We start from the raw sequence: 20,890 nt of genomic DNA on the forward strand, positions 1-20,890 counted from the left end.
ACACATGAATTTGATTATCCTGTAATCGTTCGATTATATTCTAAGTAAACGTGTCTATTCTTTATCTAATTTGAGCAGTCATCAACTTGTTTATTCCGCATATCTCTTCTTTCAAACCTCGTTCCCATCGTAATGATATTCGCCTTTTTAATTTTAAAAGAAAAAAACAAATGTTGTACCTATAAATTATAAATTTGGGGGTATTGGCGTAATATGTAACTCCAATTTTTCGTTAGTTGATAAACCAGCATCAGGGTTTGACACTGAAAACACTCCTCGCACTAACAGAATGGAAGAAGTCGGCAAGCAACTATGCGAGGCGGCGAAGAACGGCGACGCCGAGAAGCTCAAAACTCTTATAGACTCCGGAGCTGACGTGTCTTACTTCGACGACGAAGGCCTCACTCCGCTTATGCACGCAGCCCAGCTTGGCCATGCCGCCGCAGTGAAGACCCTTCTGGAAGCCGGTACCCCCTGGAACGCTCTCAACCCTTCCAATCTCTCCGCCGGCGATTTAGCCATGAACGCCGGTCACGAGGAAGCATACGAGCTCCTCCTCAACGCCGGTAAGTTTTTCACACATAAAAATCAGTCTGATTTTGGTTTTGATTTTATTTGAAGTGAAAATATTTTGTTGATTTAGGGATTCAAGCTGAGTTAGTACTGGGAACGATTGCGAGGAGAGAGAATGAGAATGGGGGCTGGAATGATGGTTACTTGCAGGATAGAGTGAGCTTTAGTGAGGATAAGTTGATGGATGCCGAAAACAAGGCGGTGATGATGGCATGGGAGAATCCATTAATGGAGGCACATGCGAAAGCTGTGTGCTCAAATGGGGGTCATGTATTGAACATTGGATTTGGGATGGGTCTGGTGGACACTGCCATTCAGAAATACTCCCCTGCAAAGCATACTATCGTTGAGGCTCACCATGATGTTTACCAGCGTATGATTGAAGACGGTTGGGATAAGAAGGAAAATGTGACCATAATTTGTGCCCGGTGGCAGGATATTGTGCATGAACTTCCGACTTTTGATGGTGAGTGAATGTGGAAATGAATGTGTGGCCTTTGAATTTTGAGATTTGAAATGTATAATGTAGGGTTTGTTTTGTTTTGTTCAGGGATTTTCTTTGATACGTATGGAGAGTATTATGATGACCTGAGAGAGTTTCACCAACAGCTTCCAAAGTTGCTGAAGCCTGGGGGAATCTACTCATTCTTTAATGGACTTTGTGGAGGTAATGCATTCTTCCATGTAGTTTACTGTCACATAGTTCAGCTAGAGCTTCAGAATTTGGGTTACTCCACACAGTTCATTCCCTTGCCTGTTAAGGATTGTTTAGGAGAAAAAGTTTGGGAGGGTGTCAAGCAGAAGTATTGGCAGCTTGATACATATTACCTCCCTGTATGTCAGTCCTTGGAGGATTCAGAATGATACCTGGATAGTAGTTTGCACTTTTAGTTTTTGTCATTGTAACTTTACCTTTCATAACTGGTTTATTGATATTTGTGTTACCCCTGATATTTCTCATTACACCTTGTGCTCACTCAAACCTGAGATTGTTGGCGTAAAAGATTGCAGCCTATTAGATTTATTAAGGTAGTTAGCAGTTAATACATGTGTAATTTGTCAGAATTTTGGCTAGCTTTTTTTCTCTTACCCTATTTTGTGGCAACCTTTGTCGTTCTTGTTTTATATAGAGTTGATTTGTTTGTAAGACAAAAACCAGAATAAAACAGATAACCTTAAGTATCGCCATGATGCCCGTGATATAAATTAATATCTGGTTGAACAGTGTTGGTTAACTTAAATTCAGAATTTCAGATGATAGCAATAGGACTAACTACCATGTATATCCCATCAAACTATTCCAAGTGAGCAAAGCTGATTGTGTCATGTGACATAGAACTGGCAACAAAAGTCACAGTATAACTCTGCTTTTCATTTGCTTAGCTGAAAGTCCATAATTATGGTTCAATCAAGATCTTCACCAAGGGGGAGTGATTAGACTCTAACCTTGTTCAATCAAGATCTTATTTTAGCTCAACTGTTTCTACCTATAAGAAATTATAAGACATTTAGCAGTTAATACAGGTGTCTTTTGTTGCAATGTTTTCCTAAGTTCATTTTCTTACGCAGTATATGTTGAGCTTGTTTTCTGTTCCCTACTTCCTTTAGATTATAGATTTACCTATTAGGGAAAAGCTGTTGCAAAACAGCATCCCTGCCTTCTTGTTCGTAAGTAAATACCTGAGAAAAGTCGGTGTATTGAATTAGATTAAAAAAAAATAGCGTATGTATTCTTGTTTTAGTGCAATGTAGACGAAAATAAAACTAAAGAAAAGAAATTGCGGATCAGTAAGACAATGGTACTTGAATAATGCCGAATTGTTGTAGTGCTTTTGGAAATTACTCAGACAGGTTAAGGACACATCATAGATATTTTGATCCTATGCGAGTCTTTGAGTTTTATTTCTTGTAGTTGTGGGAACAAATAACTTAATCTTATTGTTGGCCTAGCTCTAGAAAACATTCTTCCCCCATGATCTGGAGTAAGATAGATGCTGTTGAAACTAAATCCACATGATAGCAATAGGACTACCTACTACGTGTTTCCCATCGAACCATTCCAAGTGAGCAAAGCTGGTTGATGGCATAGAACTGGCAATAAAAGTCACAGTGCAAGTCTTCTTCTCATTTGCTTGGCTGAAACTCAATGATTTTGGTTCAATCAAGATCTTCACTAATGGGGATTTTTTAGTCACTCGGACCTTGTATCTTGCTGCGGTACCCACATTGGTTAGAGTCCTTGTGTAATTGACAGATCCACCCCCGACCCCTTCATCAGAGGTTAAAATGGTAGCAGCAAAAGATGGGTAATTGAAATCTCCAACTCTGTATATCTTGCTCGAGTCACAGGTGAAGTCTTTGTGAGTGAGTTTCTTGATATGTTTTGTTGTGTAATTCATGGCACAGAGGAAGCCTAGGTAGTCCTTGACAGCAAGATCATATATAAGTCCTGGGTGGAGGGCTGCGACTGGGTTCATATGCCCAGCTCCATAATCAAATGGTGTTGCAGGCTTTCCAGTAGCAACATCTTTGATTGGTTTTCCATTTCTTCTTGTATAGGATGTGGTCATGAGAGCAGATTTTATGGCAGCAGGGCTCCATTTTGGGTGAGCGGCCTTGAGCAAGGCGGCAAGCCCGCTCACATGAGGGCATGACATGGATGTACCTGAAATGATGTTGTAGCTCACCCTCCTTTTGTCTTCAGGTAGTCCGGTTGGTCCAGCTGCACGAGTCCACCCAGCTAGAATATTCACTCCCGGTGCTATCAAGTCCGGTTTGAGGACTGATGTAGTGACTGGATTCGGTCCTCTAGAGCTGAATGCTGTCACCACCGGTGAGGGTTTGATACCCAACTGTGTCTTTCCGAAAACCAATATGGCTTTCGGATTACCATGCGAGGCAATGTATCTTTTTATTGCATCGCCAGCTTTCTTGCCAACCATTGCAGTTGGCAAGAGATATGCGTCTGCCACAAGTTCTTCTCCATAATCTCCAGTGTTTGCCAAAATCATCCCTACACCACCGGCCTTTTTTACCACCACACTCTTTCCGACCCTACTTCCTCCCCGATCACAAACCACAATTTTCCCAGCAACCATTTCAGGAATCAAACTGTTAGGAGCGCATTGATCACCACTAGTGGAGTTACTTGCATTAGGAGCATAAACAAGCGGAACTAATCCATTGGGTAATGGTGCTGTACCATGATCGAGTGATATACCTCTGTATTTTTTTCCATTTCCCAGACTGACATAAGCTGGGAAGTCCCGGTCTAGTGTTCCAGCACCCACAGTGGTTATCCAAGGTGCATTGTTGGATGAGCTATCGGAATATGGCCCATCATTTCCGGCTGAACATGACACAAGTACTCCCCTGGCCATGGCAGAAAAAGCTCCAATAGCAACAACGTCTGTGGATAAATCCTCGTACTGTGCTCCTGGAAAAGACAAGGACAGAGATAAAATGTTGACACCATCTTGAACAGCCTTGTCCATTGCGGCTAGAACATCGGACCCGAAACACCCTCCATGCCAGCATGCCTTATATGTGGCAACACGAGCTTGTGCAGCCATTCCCCGTGCTGTCCCTGATGCGTAACCAAAGAGGCTAGCTCCTGGAACAGGGGATCCAGCTGCAATGCTTGAGGTGTGAGTTCCATGGCCGTCATCATCTCTTGGTGATCTTGATTCTACTTTTTCGTTCACAGATCCAAGTGTTGCTTCATACCCTTTTGAGAAAAACCTGGCGCCAATCAGTTTCCGATTGCAGCTTGAGGAGTTGAAGCCCTTAGCGTCCTCGCATTGCCCTTTCCAGCTCCTTGGCACAGGTGCAAGATCCTTGTCATTGTAGCTTTTGCTCTCAGGCCATACACCAGTGTCTACAACTCCGATCACCACGTTACTCACATCGCCTGATGCTGGGAAGATAGCTTCGTATTCTCCTGTTAACCCAAGAAACTCCGACGTCCGAGTTGTATGAAGTTCATATCTCATCTCAGGTAGAACAGAAAGAATACCTGACCGCTTTTCAAGCAGCTCAGCTTCCTCACTCGTGAGCCTGCTGGAGAAGCCGTGAACTACAGTTTGGTAAGTGTAAAGCACTTCGGCTGAAGCTGACACTGATTTTAAAGATGAACCATACCATTGGTGATGATCATTGTCGAAGGTTGCTGGTATGTTGGACTTGTCCATCTGAATAATGTAAGTTTCCTTCATGTTCTGATCTCTCTCTTCTGCTATGACGCAGATGTTAGAGAAAAGCAGAATCAGAAGTACTACTAGAAGCATGAAAACAGGTACATTTTTCATCTTCTCGACTTGTGCCATACCAGCATGAGCTTTCGAGTTTCAAGCAACAGAGGAGTTTTCTTCTGACTTCTGTTGGTGTATCTTTTGCATACTAAAAGTAACGACAATGGAATTCAATACTCACATGGAACTGAGAAGACTTCGTTTTGATCAATAATACTTTTTTTTTCGGACCAATGAAACTCACATGCCCTATGAATGAAATGCATATTTCAATTTTGATATTAAAAATCAGGGATCTAAGTGAAAAAACGTGATGGGATCCGATTAATGTGCTCCTCATTAACATCTGAAATGGATTTAATCATATAGTCACACAGTTTTTTCTGTTTGTTTTCTGGTCACCTTTGCCTTCATTGAAATCCAAGTACTTTCCTGGTATAGTCTTGGCCTCTTAGCCAATGTAGGTGTCTGTGTGTGAGTTTTCTTCAACTTAGTCGAAGAGGGGATCTGGGTTTTTCTTCTTCTTTTCATTCTTTAGAAAACAGATAAAGCGAACAAAATATAGATATGTTATTTTCCATCTCTCTCCTTGCCAAGTGAGCTGAAGAAACTTGGAAGAGCATTAGCAGTGAAAGAGGTCAGTCTTGTCTCTGATCTGGATTGCTATCTGGTGAAATTGTTCAAGAAATGTAAGGCATATGAATGTGTTGCTTTAACAGATCAATTTTAGGTGATATCATTCTTGCTAGGATTTCAGTGTTATACGAACATCTGACAAAGTGACCAAATATCCTTATTTTATTTTATATCAGAACAAAACACTAAAAAATAGAACACCTATTTGCTGGTGGTATGAAAAATACCTGCAGAAGTTTAATCATATATAGGAAGATGGCAACATTATAGGCACAGACTGTGGTGATCAAAACATCATTTAGATGCATGCGGCAAATAGCCTGTGTTTTAGGAAAGTTTATTCAGTGAGACACTGGTATAGACTATAGAGTGATGAGATCCTTCCAGTCATGGTTTCACTCCTTTAGTTTATCAGTGGCAACTGAAAATGTAAAAATAAAAATATAAGAATCAATGTGCTCTCTTACTAGACTTCGAAACCTATCAGATCATACTTTTCATATGAATGCAATTAGGAAATACTTTTCAAAGTAGCATTCGGGTCAATTCCTTACACAGTTTCCTGTACAATCAATTTTATCAACCATCTGCTCTTTCCTCCTTTAATTTCAACACTGAACTAAGAAATACATCAACTGGCTATACTTTGCTCAGTTGTTGGGATACCAAGAGAGAAACCAAATAAATATACGACATATGCGAAGATATACAATTGGTTTTATGCAGGAACCTTGAAATACCTGATCTGGAGTTAGATCAGTTCTTGAATGTTAATCTATACCCAGGTGTAAGCAATATGACTACCTACAATGTGTTTCCCATCAGACCATTCCAAGCGACCGAAGCTGGCTGTGCCGGATGGCAAAGAGCTAGCAACAAAAGTCACAGTGTATGTCTTCTTCTCATATGAATCACTGAAACTTAGTGTTCCTGGTTCTACAGATATCTTCACTGCTGGGGTCAGTGAAGACACTGAGACCTTGTATGTTGCCGGGGCACCCACATTGGTCAGAGTCCTTGTATACTTAAGAGTGGTTGATGCACCAGTACCACCCCCTTGGCCTGAAGATGTATCCAGAGCAAGAGAAAAGGAGGGGTAATTCAAATCTCCGAGGCTATATTTCTTGCTTGAGCCACAGGTAAAGTCCTTCTTAGTGGTTTGCTTGATCTGAGAAGCGGAATAATTCAAGGCACATAGGAAACTTAGGTAGTCCTCCACAGCAAGATCATAGACAAGGCCAGGGTCAAGAGCTGTTACTGGATCCACATGCCCAGCACCATAATCGAAAGGTGTTGCAGCACTTCCGGTAGAAACATCTCTGATTGTTTCTCCAGTTTTGTAGTTTGAATAGGCTGTGGTCATGAGAGCAGACTTGATGGCTGCAGGACTCCAGTCAGGGTGAGCCGCCTTGACAAGGGCCGCTAGTCCACTCACGTGTGGGCACGACATGGATGTACCTGAAATGATGTTGAAGTTCACCCTCCTCTTGTCTTCAGGAAGTCCAGTTGGTCCAACTGCGCCAGTCCACCCAGCTAGGATGTTCATTCCTGGTGCTATCAGGTCTGGTTTGAGCACTTCTGGAGTGACAAAATTTGGTCCTCTAGAGCTAAACGCAGCCACCACCGGTGAAGGTTGAACGCCTAACTTTGTTTCTCCAAGAGTAATTGTTGCTGTGGGATTAGAATCTGATGCAATATAGCTCTTTATTGCGTCACCAGCTTTCTGGCCAACTGCTGCTGTAGGAAGGAAATACGCATCAGCAACAAGCTCTTCTCCAAATGTTTCGGTGTTGGTCAAAATCATCCCCACACCACCAGCCTTTTTCACCACCAGACTCTTTTGAACCCTCGGAGTTCCCCCTCTGTCACACACCACAATCTTCCCGGCAACCTTTGCCGGAATCAAACTGTCTGGACTGCAAAGATCATCACTTGAACTGCTCGCGTTGCGAGCATCTATAAGTGGAATCAATCCACTAGATAAGGCCGTTCCCCTGTATAGAGATATACCTGCATACTTCTTCGCACTTCCAAGGCTGACATAAGCCGGGAAGTCCCTGTCCAATGTTCCAGCGCCCACAGTGGTTATCCAAGGCGCAACATTGGACAAGCTTCCCGCCTCCGGTCCACCATTTCCCGCCGAACACGACACTAGAATACCCTGCGCCGCCGCAGAGAAAGCTCCAATGGCAACCGTGTCTCTATAATAATCAACCTGCGATCCACCAATAGACAAAGACAAAACATTAACCCCATCCTCAACAGCCTTCTCCATTGCAGCTATGATATCAGAACCGAAGCACCCTCCAAGCCAGCAAGCCTTGTATGTAGCTATTCGAGCTTGTGGCGCCATACCCCTAGCTGTGCCTGGAGCATAACCAAGAAAGCTGGCTCCTGTAACAACTGACCCCGCCGCTGTGGTTGAGGTGTGCGTTCCGTGGCCATCGTCGTCTCTCGGTGACTTCGATTCAACGCTTTCGTCAATAGGTCCAAACGCTGCTTCGTACCCGTTTGAGAAAAACGTAGCACCAATCAGCTTCTTGTTGCAGCTCGAAGAGTTGAACGTCTTACCCTGCTGGCACGTCCCTTTCCAGCCACTCGGCACTGGTCCAAGACCAGTGTCGTCGTAGCTTTTGTGCTCCGGCCACACGCCGGTGTCCACCACTCCGATGATCACCTCACTCACCATATCCGAAGCCGGAAACACAGCTTCGCTTTTGCCTAGTCCAAGAAACTCCGGAGTCCTAGTTGTGTGAAGCTCGTACCTCCTCTCCGGCAGGACAGAGAGAATCCCTGGCTGCTTTTCGAGAAGTTCAGCTTCCTCGGCAGTCAGCCTCGTGGAGTAGCCATGGATGACAGTCTTGTAAGTGTAAAGCATGTCAGCTGAATCGGTGACTGCTTTCAACGACGAGCTGTACCAGTTGACATGGTCGTCTTCGAAACTCGTAGGCATTAGGGACTTGTCCATGTGAATGATGTACGTCTTTTTCACATGCTCACTCTTCTCTGCTACCACCTCACAGTTGTGAGTGATAGCCAGAACCATAAGCGTTACCAGAAGCATGAACTTCTTCATCTTGTTCAAACCCTGAGCTTGATTTTGAGTTTCAGGAACAAGTTTCTTGTTAGTGCCGACGGGAGTGAAATTCACATATAGGCACTGAGAGAGATTCCTTGAGATACTTCTCTATTTAAATATTCTCCACTTGGTGCACAATTATTATGCAACAAAGATTTTTCTTTTCTTTTACTCTTCTTTTTCAACCTTATACTAGCAAATTTGATTCTTGTACTCTTTTTTTCTGGTCTGCAAATGGATAGGGACCTACATTATTGGTGGTACTATGATTGAAGAAAAAAACATAATGCTGGTAAATTATGCTTATTTCAGTCATTATTGATGAAATGCCATTATTCTTTTGTGGTCGGATCGATTTGTGCTAAACTTAGTGAAAGCTAAATTTAGACCAAAGGTTGAAGATGCCGTAACATTTTATGTCAGGCGAAGAATTTAAAGGCTTGTGAAAAGGGTTGGGGGTGTTCAATACGCAGCTTCCTCCTACCTAAAATTAAATCTGTCACTGTGCAGTTACTTTGTGCAACACTTATCCAAGTCATAGTCATTCCACGATCCACATCAATATAAACGAAAATCTGGTTTTGGGAAATTTGATGTTGCTTTCGAAACTGCAACTTCCTAAATTTAACTTGACAATCTACCTATTTACTGTGTTCACAAGGCAAGAACTCATCTTCCTCCAAACAGTAGTTTATCTCTGTCGTCCACCTAGAAACAAACTAGGAATAATACTTCATTATCACTGAAGCTAAGGTTAGATTTTTGATTTCAAACAACCCAAAATTGGGAACTAAGGTTGGAAAGCAACCCAAAACTATGAAGTCATTGCTAGATCCAACATATAATTCTTAATCTTTTGATATAGAACCGAAAGTTTTAGTGGAAGTACCACTAATATTAGCTTAGAAGTTTATCATGGCGCTGATTGCTGAGGATGACAATCGTGGCTTCGCCTTTTCTAGTCTTACCAGGAAACTTCAGACAGATGAATCATACACCAACTACCAAATTGGCCGTGGAAGCTGAGCTTGCACGGACATAGATTGCGTCTTATCGGATTATCTTGGTGTGAACTGAAGTATGAACAAGAGCATTGAACAATTTGTTTGATATAATGTTCCATAATGTTTATTAAGAATAATTTATGTCTAACCATGAAAGTAAAGAAGAAAAAGACCTGCATGTGTGGTATGTATGTTTTCCTCCCAAGTCTATTTGCTACTTGGTTGCAATTAGCTGGAAGGTACCCTACCCACTAATAATAGTTGTTGAGTGGAAGCTTTTGGTAAACATATAGAATCTCATCTCCAATCTTTGTAGTTGTACAGTTTTTCTCTTTAATCTTAGGTACAAGATCTTTTTTTGTTTTTTCTTAATAGAACAGTCATTGACTCATTGATTGGGGCTCATGAAATCATTAACTTTGTAATGATCTATGAAAATTAAAACTTATATATCGTAATTTATTTATGATGTTGAATCAATATTATGTAAATTATGTTCATATTTTCAAGAAACATAAACAAATAAGCGAACACATGATATTTTTGCGTCGATATAGTAAATACATACACTATTTAACAAAACAAACCTCATAAATGAGTACTGCATAAAATCATCTATAAATCGGGTTTGCTAGTGTCAACATTTTGGCCAAACCGATCCAAAACATGTGAAAGCAATGAGATACAGCTAGCTTTGCCTGTAGATATGAGATAGGATTGAGTTAATTTCCAAGTGAGTGAAGGAGAAACAACAACAGATGAGAGAAACTGGTTTGTTTTTGAAAGATAGCAAAGCTAGGTAGAGATGCCCATACAATCATACATACAGTTCTTCAAGAATCTCCAATCAACTAAAAGTTGGTTGCTTACGGAATCTTGTTTCTGTGACCCCTCAATTGTTTATACGATTCACCATCACAGATCGATCTTCGTCATGAGCCAATTTCTCTCATGTCGTTTCTGCTTTTTCAATTTGGGAAAACCCCAAATTTAATTTCGTGGACCGTTTAGAATTATTTATAAAAACGTCTACATGCATGCAGTTATTCTAAGTTAAAAGCTTCACTTAAGTGATGGTCTAATTTCTTAATTACATTATGATGATAATGAAAATGGGGGTATGGATGGATTATGGTTGAAGCAACTGCCACATGCATAGCAACAATAATAATTTCATGATGAATTTGCAGCTCAAATGTCATTTTCTCTCACCAAATGACGCCAAAATGATTTCAAAAGGTGGTTCTTCACAAGTCAAGTTCCTCACTCAATTTCTTTTGTATGTATGTTGAGTGGTCTTTTCTGATTTAACGGACCACTCCCTATATTTAAAGCTAACCTCCTCTCAATTATTCGAAACATTAAGGCCTTAATCTACTTTTTAATTCCAATCAATGTGTGTGATGTGTTTATATTGAATAAAAATATTAATGTGTCTGCATGGTGGCTTGAGAGTTGCATGTTAGGCGGGCGGCCGTCGTAGTCTCGTAGATACCTGGTTCTGAGAAATCTTCGGTTTATGTATATCTTATTATCTCAATTGTTAAAAAGATATATTTACGTTTTTAAGAATTTAACTGTATATAAATTTACATAAAATTCTCAGAGCACTCGTCTCCGTTGAGAAGGTTGAGCCTGTTGCATGTGTATGATGTGTAGGAAAAGGCAAGTGAAATAGACATGGTGTAATTTAGTGATGGAGATTTTAGAATACGAAGATGATGTTGTTATCGTTGTAATAAAAAGGCATGTCGATTAGACGATGACAATGAATGGACCCAGTGCCTAGCTGATTGCTGGTTTCACTGGTTTCAGACCAGCTATGGGAAAAAATGGACCAATACAAAGAAAGGAGATGCCCAAGAGGCCAAACAGCCTAGGCCCCAATCCTTTTGTCTAACATCTCAAAAAAAAGAAGAAAACAAATGATAATCCTTTTGTTGTACCTAAATGATAGGTGTTGTTTGAGACTTGAGAGTTTTGAGAACCATTATATAAGAGGCACCGTTGATAGAACACTCATTAGGTCCAGTAATAACATGGTTAGATTGTCACTTTATGTTTCCAATTTCAACGTGAACATCACAAACAGACATATAAGGCACCTAGATGGTCAACTTTTTTGTCATCAAAGCTACACTTATCGGATTCTTAATCTCAATTATTTTTGATTGAAAGATGCGATCGATATTATTTGATAGGAAAACATTAATATTACAAAGTGATTCGCCTCAGTAGGACCGTCAGATAACGCAATACTACTTCACTTACACTGAGTAAAGCTTACAGGGAGCGAAAAAGATATTGACAATAAAATATCTTCAAACAATACATTAGTAGACTCAATGACAACCTCAAACAAATATGTCTGATTGTTCTTTTTGACTGGTATCGATCCTATAAAAATAAAATGAGAAAAACAGCAGGAATCCTAAATTCAGATTCAAGACTTGATAAGCCCAATATATTTTGTTGTATTCCACCCGATAAGACTCGTAACCAAATCCAAATATATATATTGACATGTCAATCTCTCCTCTTCGGAGCGAGGACATGTAGTTTGAGGATTGAGTTTAATGCTCATAGTTGTAATCACTTGTTCGGTTGATTTGTAATCGTAGTTTATCAAATGAAATTTCGTTTGATAAAAAAAAATAAAAAAACGAGACAAAAGGAATATGGAATAACAAAGAAGCCATTGAAATATGCTATGACGTTAAGTATAATGTTGCAAAAGCCCAACATGCGCCAGTCATGAGCTTTTAAAAATCAAGCGGCAGCAAGATCATGCAGTAAGTTCTCCGATGCTGTCATGCAAAGCTCCCCCTCCACCAGAATCGGCTCCTCATCCAATCACGCAGCCATGCCTTCCCGCCACTCTCTCCTGCTCGGCTCTCAGAACCCCCAAAACCCTAACGAAGTTCCACATTATAAATGTGGGGCTGATCCTCATACCAAGCTATCATTTCTGGATCGCCATTACACAACACCTTATGTAGAGCTAGAGTTTTCGGTTAAAACTTTCGGCTATCAAGATCCTTTACAACCAGAAGAGAGGAAGGTTTAAGACACTGCAGATCATACAGTGGTGAGTAGTCGTCTCTCTTTCTCTGTTAGTTTTCATGTTTCCCGAGTATTGAAAGCATGTTTCTTTCTTTTGAAGGTACGTTAGTCATGGGAAGGATTGAGGTTTCATGGAGTCTCATTTTCTTGGCGATGGGGATGTTTAGTTGTGTATCTGTTGAAGCAACGGGGAGGTCCCTGAGAGATAAGGGAAATAAATTGGACAAGGGGCTCGAGAACTGGCACGGTAAGGAGTCTAGCTATGGAGAGATGACAGCTGGTGGCTTCGGGGGAGGGTCTTATAACAGAGATGAACTGGACAAGGGGCTCCAGAGTTGGCGCGGTAAGGAGACTACCTATGAAGAACTGACAGCCGGTGGTTACGGAGGCGGGTCTGGTTACGGGTCAGGTGGTAGTGGGGGTTACGGCAGTGGGGGTGGTGTAGGCAATGGTGGCAGTGGCTTTGGAGGTGGTGGTGGTTATAGCGGGGGATCTGGTAGTGGTGGTGGATTTGGAAATGGTGGTGGAGGTTATGGTACTGGTGGCGGATTTGGCAATGGCGGTGGGGGTGGTGGATTCGGTAATGGTGGGGGATATGGCAATGGAGGTGGATCCGGAGGAGGTGGTGGCTTTGGCAATGTTAGTGGAGGAAGTGGACATGGGGGAGGCTTTGGCGTCGGGTCAGGTCCAGGGTATGCTGGCCGGGGTGGTGGCGGCGGGGGTGGCGGGGGATATGATCATGATGGGAAGAAGAACTAAGTCCAGGAAGATTTTTACTAGAATAAGGAAACTTTTCCGGTTTATCATGTCAATAAAATGTATTAGCTTATGTTCTGTTTCTCTTTAATAGTTTAATGTAGTTCTTGTTCTGTTAATCTACAATTCTACATATGAACTAATTAAACGACTTCAATCATCCACAAATTTCATATCCTGGACTAAACAACCATCCGCTTTATGCACCCAAAAATAATACATATGCAGTAGACAGAAAAATGTATATTGCTTATGTATAAACATACATGCCCCTGCTTTCCTTACAAGTCAGTGTTTGCAGTAGTGAATATGAAAAGGGAAAGCAGGTAGGGGAATTTAGAAGTTGATTTTGAAGTTGCAAGTAATATACTTGCAAGTCGGTGTTTGCATAAAAGAATATGAAAAGGCAGTTAAGCACAGACTACATAGATAGCAACGGCCTTCAAATAACAAAATTACAAACTTTCCTACAGTTCAAGACTCAGAAATAACCTGTGATCACACAGTTAATGAATTTTACATGCCACCAGTTGTCTGAAGAACAACTATTTTTTGTCATAACTGTCCGATCTCTTAAACATTGATTAATCTAAGCATCGCCTTATGTATCAAATTGCAGAGAGTACAACTAAGAACTTTAAGATATGTCAATGGTTGTACTACTACCAGGAGGAAACGACAATCCCAAGTGGGATAGATGAAAACTGTACATGCATAGACGAACAAAAACTGTAGTTACAACAATCGAAATCCGTGGGTAATGTATAACTGAGAAAGTCTCTTGATATAGATTGGTCGAGTTCTCAGGCAGTTGGAGCATGATTTCCATGCATATATGATGATACATACAAAGGAAAAGAGATAACAGAACGTTTTGGAATGTGTCAACATGGTGATCTTGATTGGGAACACTAAGCGTTCACTTTGGGCATCCTGTCCTCTGGATCGCATACCCTTTTTTGATTGTTTTACCTATTTCAAAAACAGACTACACTCACAGTTGTATATAACTACCCTTCAGTTGTTTAAGACACTCTTGTCTAGTCTCCTAGGAGGATGATATCTACTCTAAATAAGATTATACTGAAGCTCATCAATCTCAGTAGAATGGATCCTATGATCAGGAAGTTCAAGATGTAGACCACCTGAAATCTGATGTCTTAAAATCTGTTGGACCAAACAAGATCATATGTATCACCTGCTCATAGTATTTTATATTACTAATCCTGCTCCTAGTATAACTAGATTGGAGTTGGATAATGTTTCAATACAATGAGCACATAAACCTCGGGGGATGAAGATTCTTTATATCCTGAACTAGCAAATCTTTGAGGCTTTGACACATAATTCATGAAGAACTAGGGACTTACAAGATAAGAAAGTGTAGCAGCGGACAAAACGATTACCAAGAGGAATGTGCTAGACCAACAGATATTATATGTACTGTGGAGTCCAGACTAGCTCAACACTGAGAAACATTTTAGTTCACGAATTGGTGCATTTGGTTAATCGCTCTTACTAACTACTAATTCAATAAACTATCAGTCAAGACTGTAAAAGTGTAAAACAGAACAAGGACGATAAAAGTAATAAATGCAAGCAGCTATTGTAATCTTAGTTTCTGGCAGCAGAACATACAACGCAAAAGCAGAATGCTCACACCTAGCCCTTATCTATCTATATGTTCAACACTTAACCCTCACGAGACTCTCCAAGATTTTCTTGAACATCGTTTGTTCTCGTCTATCATAAGCAAATTATAATTCACCTAGTTCATTTGGTAATGCTATTGATTCGTGAATCGTGAGCTGCCTGCATTGTATTCCAGTTTATCCTCATCCCAGCTATCCACAATTTTTTCTAACAGGAAGGCAACGGTGTTATATACCTTGGTTCAAATTACCTTTCCTGTTTTCACTAGCTCCATCATTTCTGAATCGAGAGCAGTAAATAAACAAGCACACACAAAGATATGAAAAGCTACACAAATCAATTATCTATATAACAGAGAGATCATAACAACATTTCTAGTACCAATTTGCACACGGTGAAGGGTAAAAGCCTGAGATTAACAGCAGAGGCCTAACCTTATGAAGAAGGACCCGATCATCCTCCCTCGGATTTCACCGCCGCAGTATAGCCTTCATCCAGCTCACTCTTCTCAATTCCTTCCCAGTCATCTTCATCGCTGTAACTTACCGATTTGACCTCAACCGCTTCATGTGCAGTAACGACGTCGTTCCGTGCTGATTGCGCATCCACTTGTCTATCCTCCGAAATTTCCTCATCCTCGTGGCCACGTCGACGATCAGAGTCAATCGCTTTCTCAACCGACACCTCCTCGCCGTCGTCGGATTTCTCCGCAACTCCAACGGCCTCTTCGACCGGTTTAACTTGGAACCGATCAACCTCTTGCACTTGAGCGGCGGCGAATTGAAGTTGAACGCTCCTCTGGCTCCGATAAACCTCTTCGACTCCATCGCCGGCGCTCTCAGTGGATTTGAACTCCGACGGTTCGGGTTCGCGGTCCGCCATGGCGATGGCGACGAGCTTGGCGACGAAGAAGGAGAGGATGAGCGCCACCGACGCCGTCCAAACGAAGTCCTGAACGAGCTCCATGTCAAAATCGAAAGCAAGTCCAAATCAAAAACCGAAAGCGTTTTTGGAGATACAATTTAATAGCTTGTAGACAACAAAGAGAAATAAAGTAATTGCAAGAGAGAATAATAGGGATAATTTGCAGAGCAGGGCCAAAGCATATTCTCATATTTTAATTGTGCTATGCTGCTTCAAATTATTTTTTTTGGCCGGGCGTCACTTTTTGAGTTTGACACGTTTCGAACGTGAATTGGAGGGTAGTCATTTTTGGATGAATCTTTTGTCTTCGGCGGATGTGTTTTTTTTTTTTTTTGGTACGAGTTTTCGTTCTTATACGGGGACATGGAAACTGGGTGACGGCGGTGACTGATAGGTGCATGGAGTCATGTGCATTTGGGCAGGTCGTAGTCGGCCACGTGGAGATTTGGACGTTAGCGGTCTACTATGCTTGGAGGGCTCTGCTACCGCTCAGGGCACGTTTACTAATCCTTAATAGGATTGAGAAGAAATGGGATTAAAAAGGAATGGGAGAGACAAGGAGTGATTCCTATGGATGTGTTTATTTGTCATCCGGAATCGGAATTATTATCAAGATTGATTCTTATTCATGTGTTTACTAAAATACAATAATCAGAATCATGATAAACCTAATTACAAAAACACCCTTAAATATACCTAAACATATGATTTTGTCAAACTACAAGTACAAGAGCCGATAAGTTTCTACAGGGGCCTGAAAACTTAAGAGGGCCAACCTTTGGACTGACACGCAGAGCAGAGCAGAGAGACGGCTTGACTTTCGCAAGGATGAGGCTTTGATAAGTAGGGTTTTCAATTAGGGCAATTTTGGATTAACAATAACTCACCAAGGACAGTTTGGGAATGAAAAATTCATTCACCCATATTCAGTAATCAATACTAACTCCCCCCACCGGAATGAGAAGGGGGGATTCAATCCTGATTTTGTGTGCGGGACCCACATAGTTTGCATTCCCCCTTGGTTGGTAAACGTCCAAAGTGAAGGAAAAAGGGAATCAATCCCCAATGAGTGATTCCCTTTGAGGATTAGTAAACGTGCCCTCAAAGAATCGAGCTCTTGCCTTTACTCAAAGAATCAGGCAATCAGCCAATAAGCTGAGAAACCTCATGGTTTAGGCTTAATGTAATAATGGTTAAGGTACAAACAACTATACGGATATTCTCGTTTGGTTATAAACACATATGAACTCTCTATTCACGTTATTTTGTAATCCTGTTATTTTCTTTAGTTGTAAACAATTCTGAATTCTCTAATCATGTTATTCTCTTTAGTTATAAACAACTATGAACTCTCTAATCTCGTTATTTTTTTTTTTTGAGAATGATAACAGTAGAATTTTATTTAAAATGAAAGAGATTATAAAACATGAGAATTATCGGTGGTGGAAGAAACTTCCCCACACATTTCCCTATTACCAGAAACAGTTACGAGTCTGTCACTATCAATCAATGACGTACCTACACACGGGTTACGGTGGGCTACAGCTCATCCCAGATTTTGAGAAAACATTGTTTTGTTGCATATTTATAATTAAAAAAAGTTAAATTATGAAAACCAACCCATCCCAAATTTCTTTATGTAATTGAACTTAGTCCATATAATAATATTTTTTTTTTACCTGATTACATATATATTATTTATTTTATTAAAAGTAGTTGCTCATTTATGGGGTGTATTGTATCTGAAATTAGTGACAATTTTAAAGAAGTCCATGGAATCTAAAAGTCCGGGTGTATTCAATACAGACTTATAATAATCCATAAAAGTCTAAGTGTATTCAATTATGATTTTAAAAAGTCTTTATAGAATCCACCAAAATCTAGGGGTATTCAATTAGAACTTTTAAAAATGAATAGAAGTTTTAGGGTATTCAAAATATCATGCATTTATATGGAATTAGAAAATCATAGAAAATTGTGAAATTTGTAGTGTTAAGTAAATAAAAAAGTCCAATAGTTTGCTAGCCACCAGAGCAAAGATTTTGAGCGTGGGAAAAGTCTATTAAAGTTCATCACTCTGCGTGCTGCGAAGAGGTTGGTTCCCATCATCTTGCTTTCTTGATTCTTTTTCTACCTTTGCCTAATCTTTTGTGTTATCAGAATTTTTTGATACCCAACATGTTCATAGTTGCATTGTTGTTTTTTTATTTGGCGTTCAGTTGATCTATGTGACCCTAAAAAACTCAAATACTGTGTGTTTGCTACTCCCAACCCTAAAAACCTAATCACCATAATCAAAATTGATTATACTATCGTTGAACATACCTTTTGATATAGAATAGTTTGTAAAATTTTGATTATATTGTTCTGTTAGTGATGTGTACAAAACCACCTCTGTAGATTAGCTACAAACTACAAACTTGATTATAATGTCAAGTGATTAAAAGCTAACGAATAGTTCATAGGGTCGTGTATAACGTACTCAATTTGAATGAGGATCCAAAAACTTCTAGGGTTTCTAGTGGCACTTATTAAAGCATGCCAAAATTTATTTCTACAGTATTGATTATTTCTATTCACAAAAGAACAACCCCTGAAACTGATACTATCTCTTTAATTTACTCAATTTCTGAGTAGTACATGTTATCATTTATGTACTGATTTTCATCATTGTATTGATATTACTCCGTTATTTTTAAGAAGCTGCATGTGTAGTATCAAGGTTAGTTTGTATAAATGATATTGATCACGTATAAGTTCTTCAATACATTTGGCTTGAAAGAATTGACAGATTAGTTGCTTTTTGCCAGTGTCTTCTTATCTGTATGGAGACCACCTTAAAGTGTGTGTGTGTGTATACACACACATATAGCATGTTTTTTCATTACCTTCAAGGTTGAATGTATGATTAGTTATAGTTTAACAATTATATAGATGGGAGATTCACAAGGAAATGGTAAACGAAAGGATTATAAAACTTGGACCGCGGAAGAGAGCAATGTTTTGCTCCAGCTCATGGTTGAAGGCGCTAAGCTTGGGTTCCGTGATATTAATGGTGTAATAAGCAAAACAACATTATAGGCAAAGCTACTTCTTAAACTCAAGTAAAAACTCGGTAAGGAGATAACTTTCAGCCATTACCAAAGCCGAGTGAAATGGTTTAAGAAATAATACATCAATTACTCTCAGCTTATGCGTCACAATTATGGGTTTGGGTGGGACCCGATCATAAAAAGATTCACTGCGTCTGATGAAATATGGGCAGACTATTTAAAGGTTAATGTCTTTCTATTTTAGATTGTTAATTAGTTTGAATCTTTACCATATTGACATTTTTGTTTATTGTTATTTTTCAGTCACATCCAACGTATGCACATTTTCGGACAAAAACTTTTCCAAACTATGAGGATTTGAAAATTGCAATTGGCAATGGAACTGCAACCGGGATGGGGTCAATAGGTTTAGGTGATGATACAGATGCCACAACATATGAAGTAGGAGAAAACGGATCTTGGGAAATGGGTGGCATAGATGACTTGGTCTTTGATCAAGATAATCACACCTTTGTACAAAATGAAAATGAATCATCGTACCAAGAAAACTTGCCATCTCTTTCCCGACAACACACCCCAGGTAACAATGCAAATGCTGCACCACATAGCAGGGTTCAAGGCAAAAGAAGTAGAGCTGATTATGAACAAAGTAGCAACTCAAAAGGGGTAGCTACTCAAGCTGAAGTTCTAGAAAAGTTATCAACTGGCTTTGGTAAAATTGTCACCACTTTTGATACAATTTGTGGCATAATGGAGAAGAGAGAATCAAGAGACACTGAATGTTGGATTGCTATTCAGGAGACCCCAGGATTAACTGATGAGGCTAGCTTTTTTGCGCTTAGTTTTCTTAACACCAAGGCAAAGCAAGACATCTTCTTGAAGATGAGTCCGGACCAACGACGTAATTGGATCACTTGGGCACGAATTAATGCATCAGGCTAATAAGCAATATGATATTGCCTCCAATATGCTATGTCCTATTATAATTTTTAGTCATGGAGTTTGATACTGTTTTGTTTGCATTGCAAGTTGGTTTGATTGAATTTAAAACTTGTTTTTTATGGATTAGAACAGCTTGATTGTTTCTTTGAATAATTATGGTTTCATTGAATTTATTGCAGCTTGATGGTTTCTTTGAATATTTATGAGTTCTGGTTTGCTTTTGAATGTATATTATTATGAATATATAGTAACCGTGTTCTTTTAATATGTTTAGGTGCTTTCTCTATTAGCAATGTCTGAAATGGATATGTATGGAGTTGATGAAGAGGAAGAAGAGTTTTACGAGGCCATTAGAATTTTATTAATGGCAATACAAGCAGTGATTTATGTGTTATATGATCTTGTGCTCAGCATACCTGATGAACGTATTAGACGTCCATTGACTCGGAGACCAGTGACATCAAATGGGTACATATACATGAATAAGATACTGGACGGAGGCCCTCATATCTTTCGGGAAGTTTGCAGAATGTATCCTGACTGTTTTCCGTAAATTGTGTGTCATCATAAAAGAGAAAACGCCTTTACGGAATACACGACACATTTGTGTCGAAGAAATGCTTGCAACCTTTTTACTAGTTGTCGGTCAAAACAATCGATACAGTGAACCTCGAATGATATTCGAGCGATCCCATTTCACTGTTAGCAGAAGTATCAACAAAATCTTGAAGGCCTTAAATACAATAGCTCTAGAGTTTATGGCTAAACCACCGCCACCTGATACCACACCACCAAACATAAGAGAAAGTACAAGGTTTTATCCTTTCTTTAAGATACGCAATGCAAGCTTTGTCAGCGGAATCAAATTTTCCAACCAGCAGAGTGTGCTGGTCAGCCTGACCACAACGGAAAAAGCAGCAGTAGGCCCAAGAAAATTATTGTAGTTAAATTTTGATT

At 40.0% G+C, this 20,890-nt stretch overlaps 4 protein-coding genes across 4 annotated transcripts; 1 reads left to right on the plus strand and 3 right to left on the minus strand.

Moving 5' to 3' along the window:
• Positions 1-255: 255 nt before the first annotated feature.
• On the plus strand, positions 256-1,537 carry LOC101307454 (arginine N-methyltransferase 2-like). Its single transcript, XM_004290904.1, has 3 exons — positions 256-566; positions 644-1,039; positions 1,124-1,537. The coding sequence occupies exons 1-3, from the start codon at positions 290-292 to the stop codon at positions 1,435-1,437; spliced, it is 987 nt and encodes a 328-aa protein (XP_004290952.1). The 5' UTR covers positions 256-289; the 3' UTR covers positions 1,438-1,537.
• A 1,039-nt stretch (positions 1,538-2,576) lies between these two features.
• LOC101294044 (subtilisin-like protease-like) lies at positions 2,577-4,898 on the minus strand. The gene has a single exon (XM_004292704.1). The coding sequence runs from the start codon at positions 4,896-4,898 to the stop codon at positions 2,577-2,579; it is 2,322 nt and encodes a 773-aa protein (XP_004292752.1).
• A 966-nt stretch (positions 4,899-5,864) lies between these two features.
• LOC101307747 (subtilisin-like protease-like) lies at positions 5,865-8,557 on the minus strand. The gene has a single exon (XM_004290905.1). The coding sequence runs from the start codon at positions 8,533-8,535 to the stop codon at positions 6,235-6,237; it is 2,301 nt and encodes a 766-aa protein (XP_004290953.1). The 5' UTR covers positions 8,536-8,557; the 3' UTR covers positions 5,865-6,234.
• Positions 8,558-15,253: 6,696 nt separating this feature from the next.
• LOC101308042 lies at positions 15,254-16,152 on the minus strand. The gene is made up of 2 exons (XM_004290906.1): positions 15,449-16,152; positions 15,254-15,293 (listed from the first exon to the last, which is right to left on the minus strand). Exon 1 carries the CDS (start codon positions 15,978-15,980, stop codon positions 15,468-15,470), a length of 513 nt encoding a protein of 170 aa, XP_004290954.1. The 5' UTR covers positions 15,981-16,152; the 3' UTR covers positions 15,254-15,293; positions 15,449-15,467.
• Between the last annotated feature and the right edge of the window lie 4,738 nt (positions 16,153-20,890).

Source organism: Fragaria vesca, linkage group LG2 (genome assembly GCF_000184155.1).
Source record: "Fragaria vesca subsp. vesca linkage group LG2, FraVesHawaii_1.0, whole genome shotgun sequence".
Taxonomy (NCBI): Eukaryota; Viridiplantae; Streptophyta; class Magnoliopsida; order Rosales; family Rosaceae; genus Fragaria; species Fragaria vesca.

What these genes read in the sequence shown, in the direction of transcription:
- LOC101307454 (XM_004290904.1), top strand. Translation starts at nt 290, where the DNA reads ATGGAAGAAGTCGGCAAGCAACTATGCGAGGCGGCGAAGAACGGCGAC. An exon ending in CGAGCTCCTCCTCAACGCCG is followed by an intron (nt 567 to 643) that starts GTAAGTTTTTCA and finishes TTGTTGATTTAG; the next exon opens with GGATTCAAGCTGAGTTAGTA. An exon ending in TGAACTTCCGACTTTTGATG is followed by an intron (nt 1,040 to 1,123) that starts GTGAGTGAATGT and finishes TGTTTTGTTCAG; the next exon opens with GGATTTTCTTTGATACGTAT.
- LOC101294044 (XM_004292704.1), bottom strand. Translation starts at nt 4,898, where the DNA reads ATGGCACAAGTCGAGAAGATGAAAAATGTACCTGTTTTCATGCTTCTA.
- LOC101307747 (XM_004290905.1), bottom strand. Translation starts at nt 8,535, where the DNA reads ATGAAGAAGTTCATGCTTCTGGTAACGCTTATGGTTCTGGCTATCACT.
- LOC101308042 (XM_004290906.1), bottom strand. Translation starts at nt 15,980, where the DNA reads ATGGAGCTCGTTCAGGACTTCGTTTGGACGGCGTCGGTGGCGCTCATC.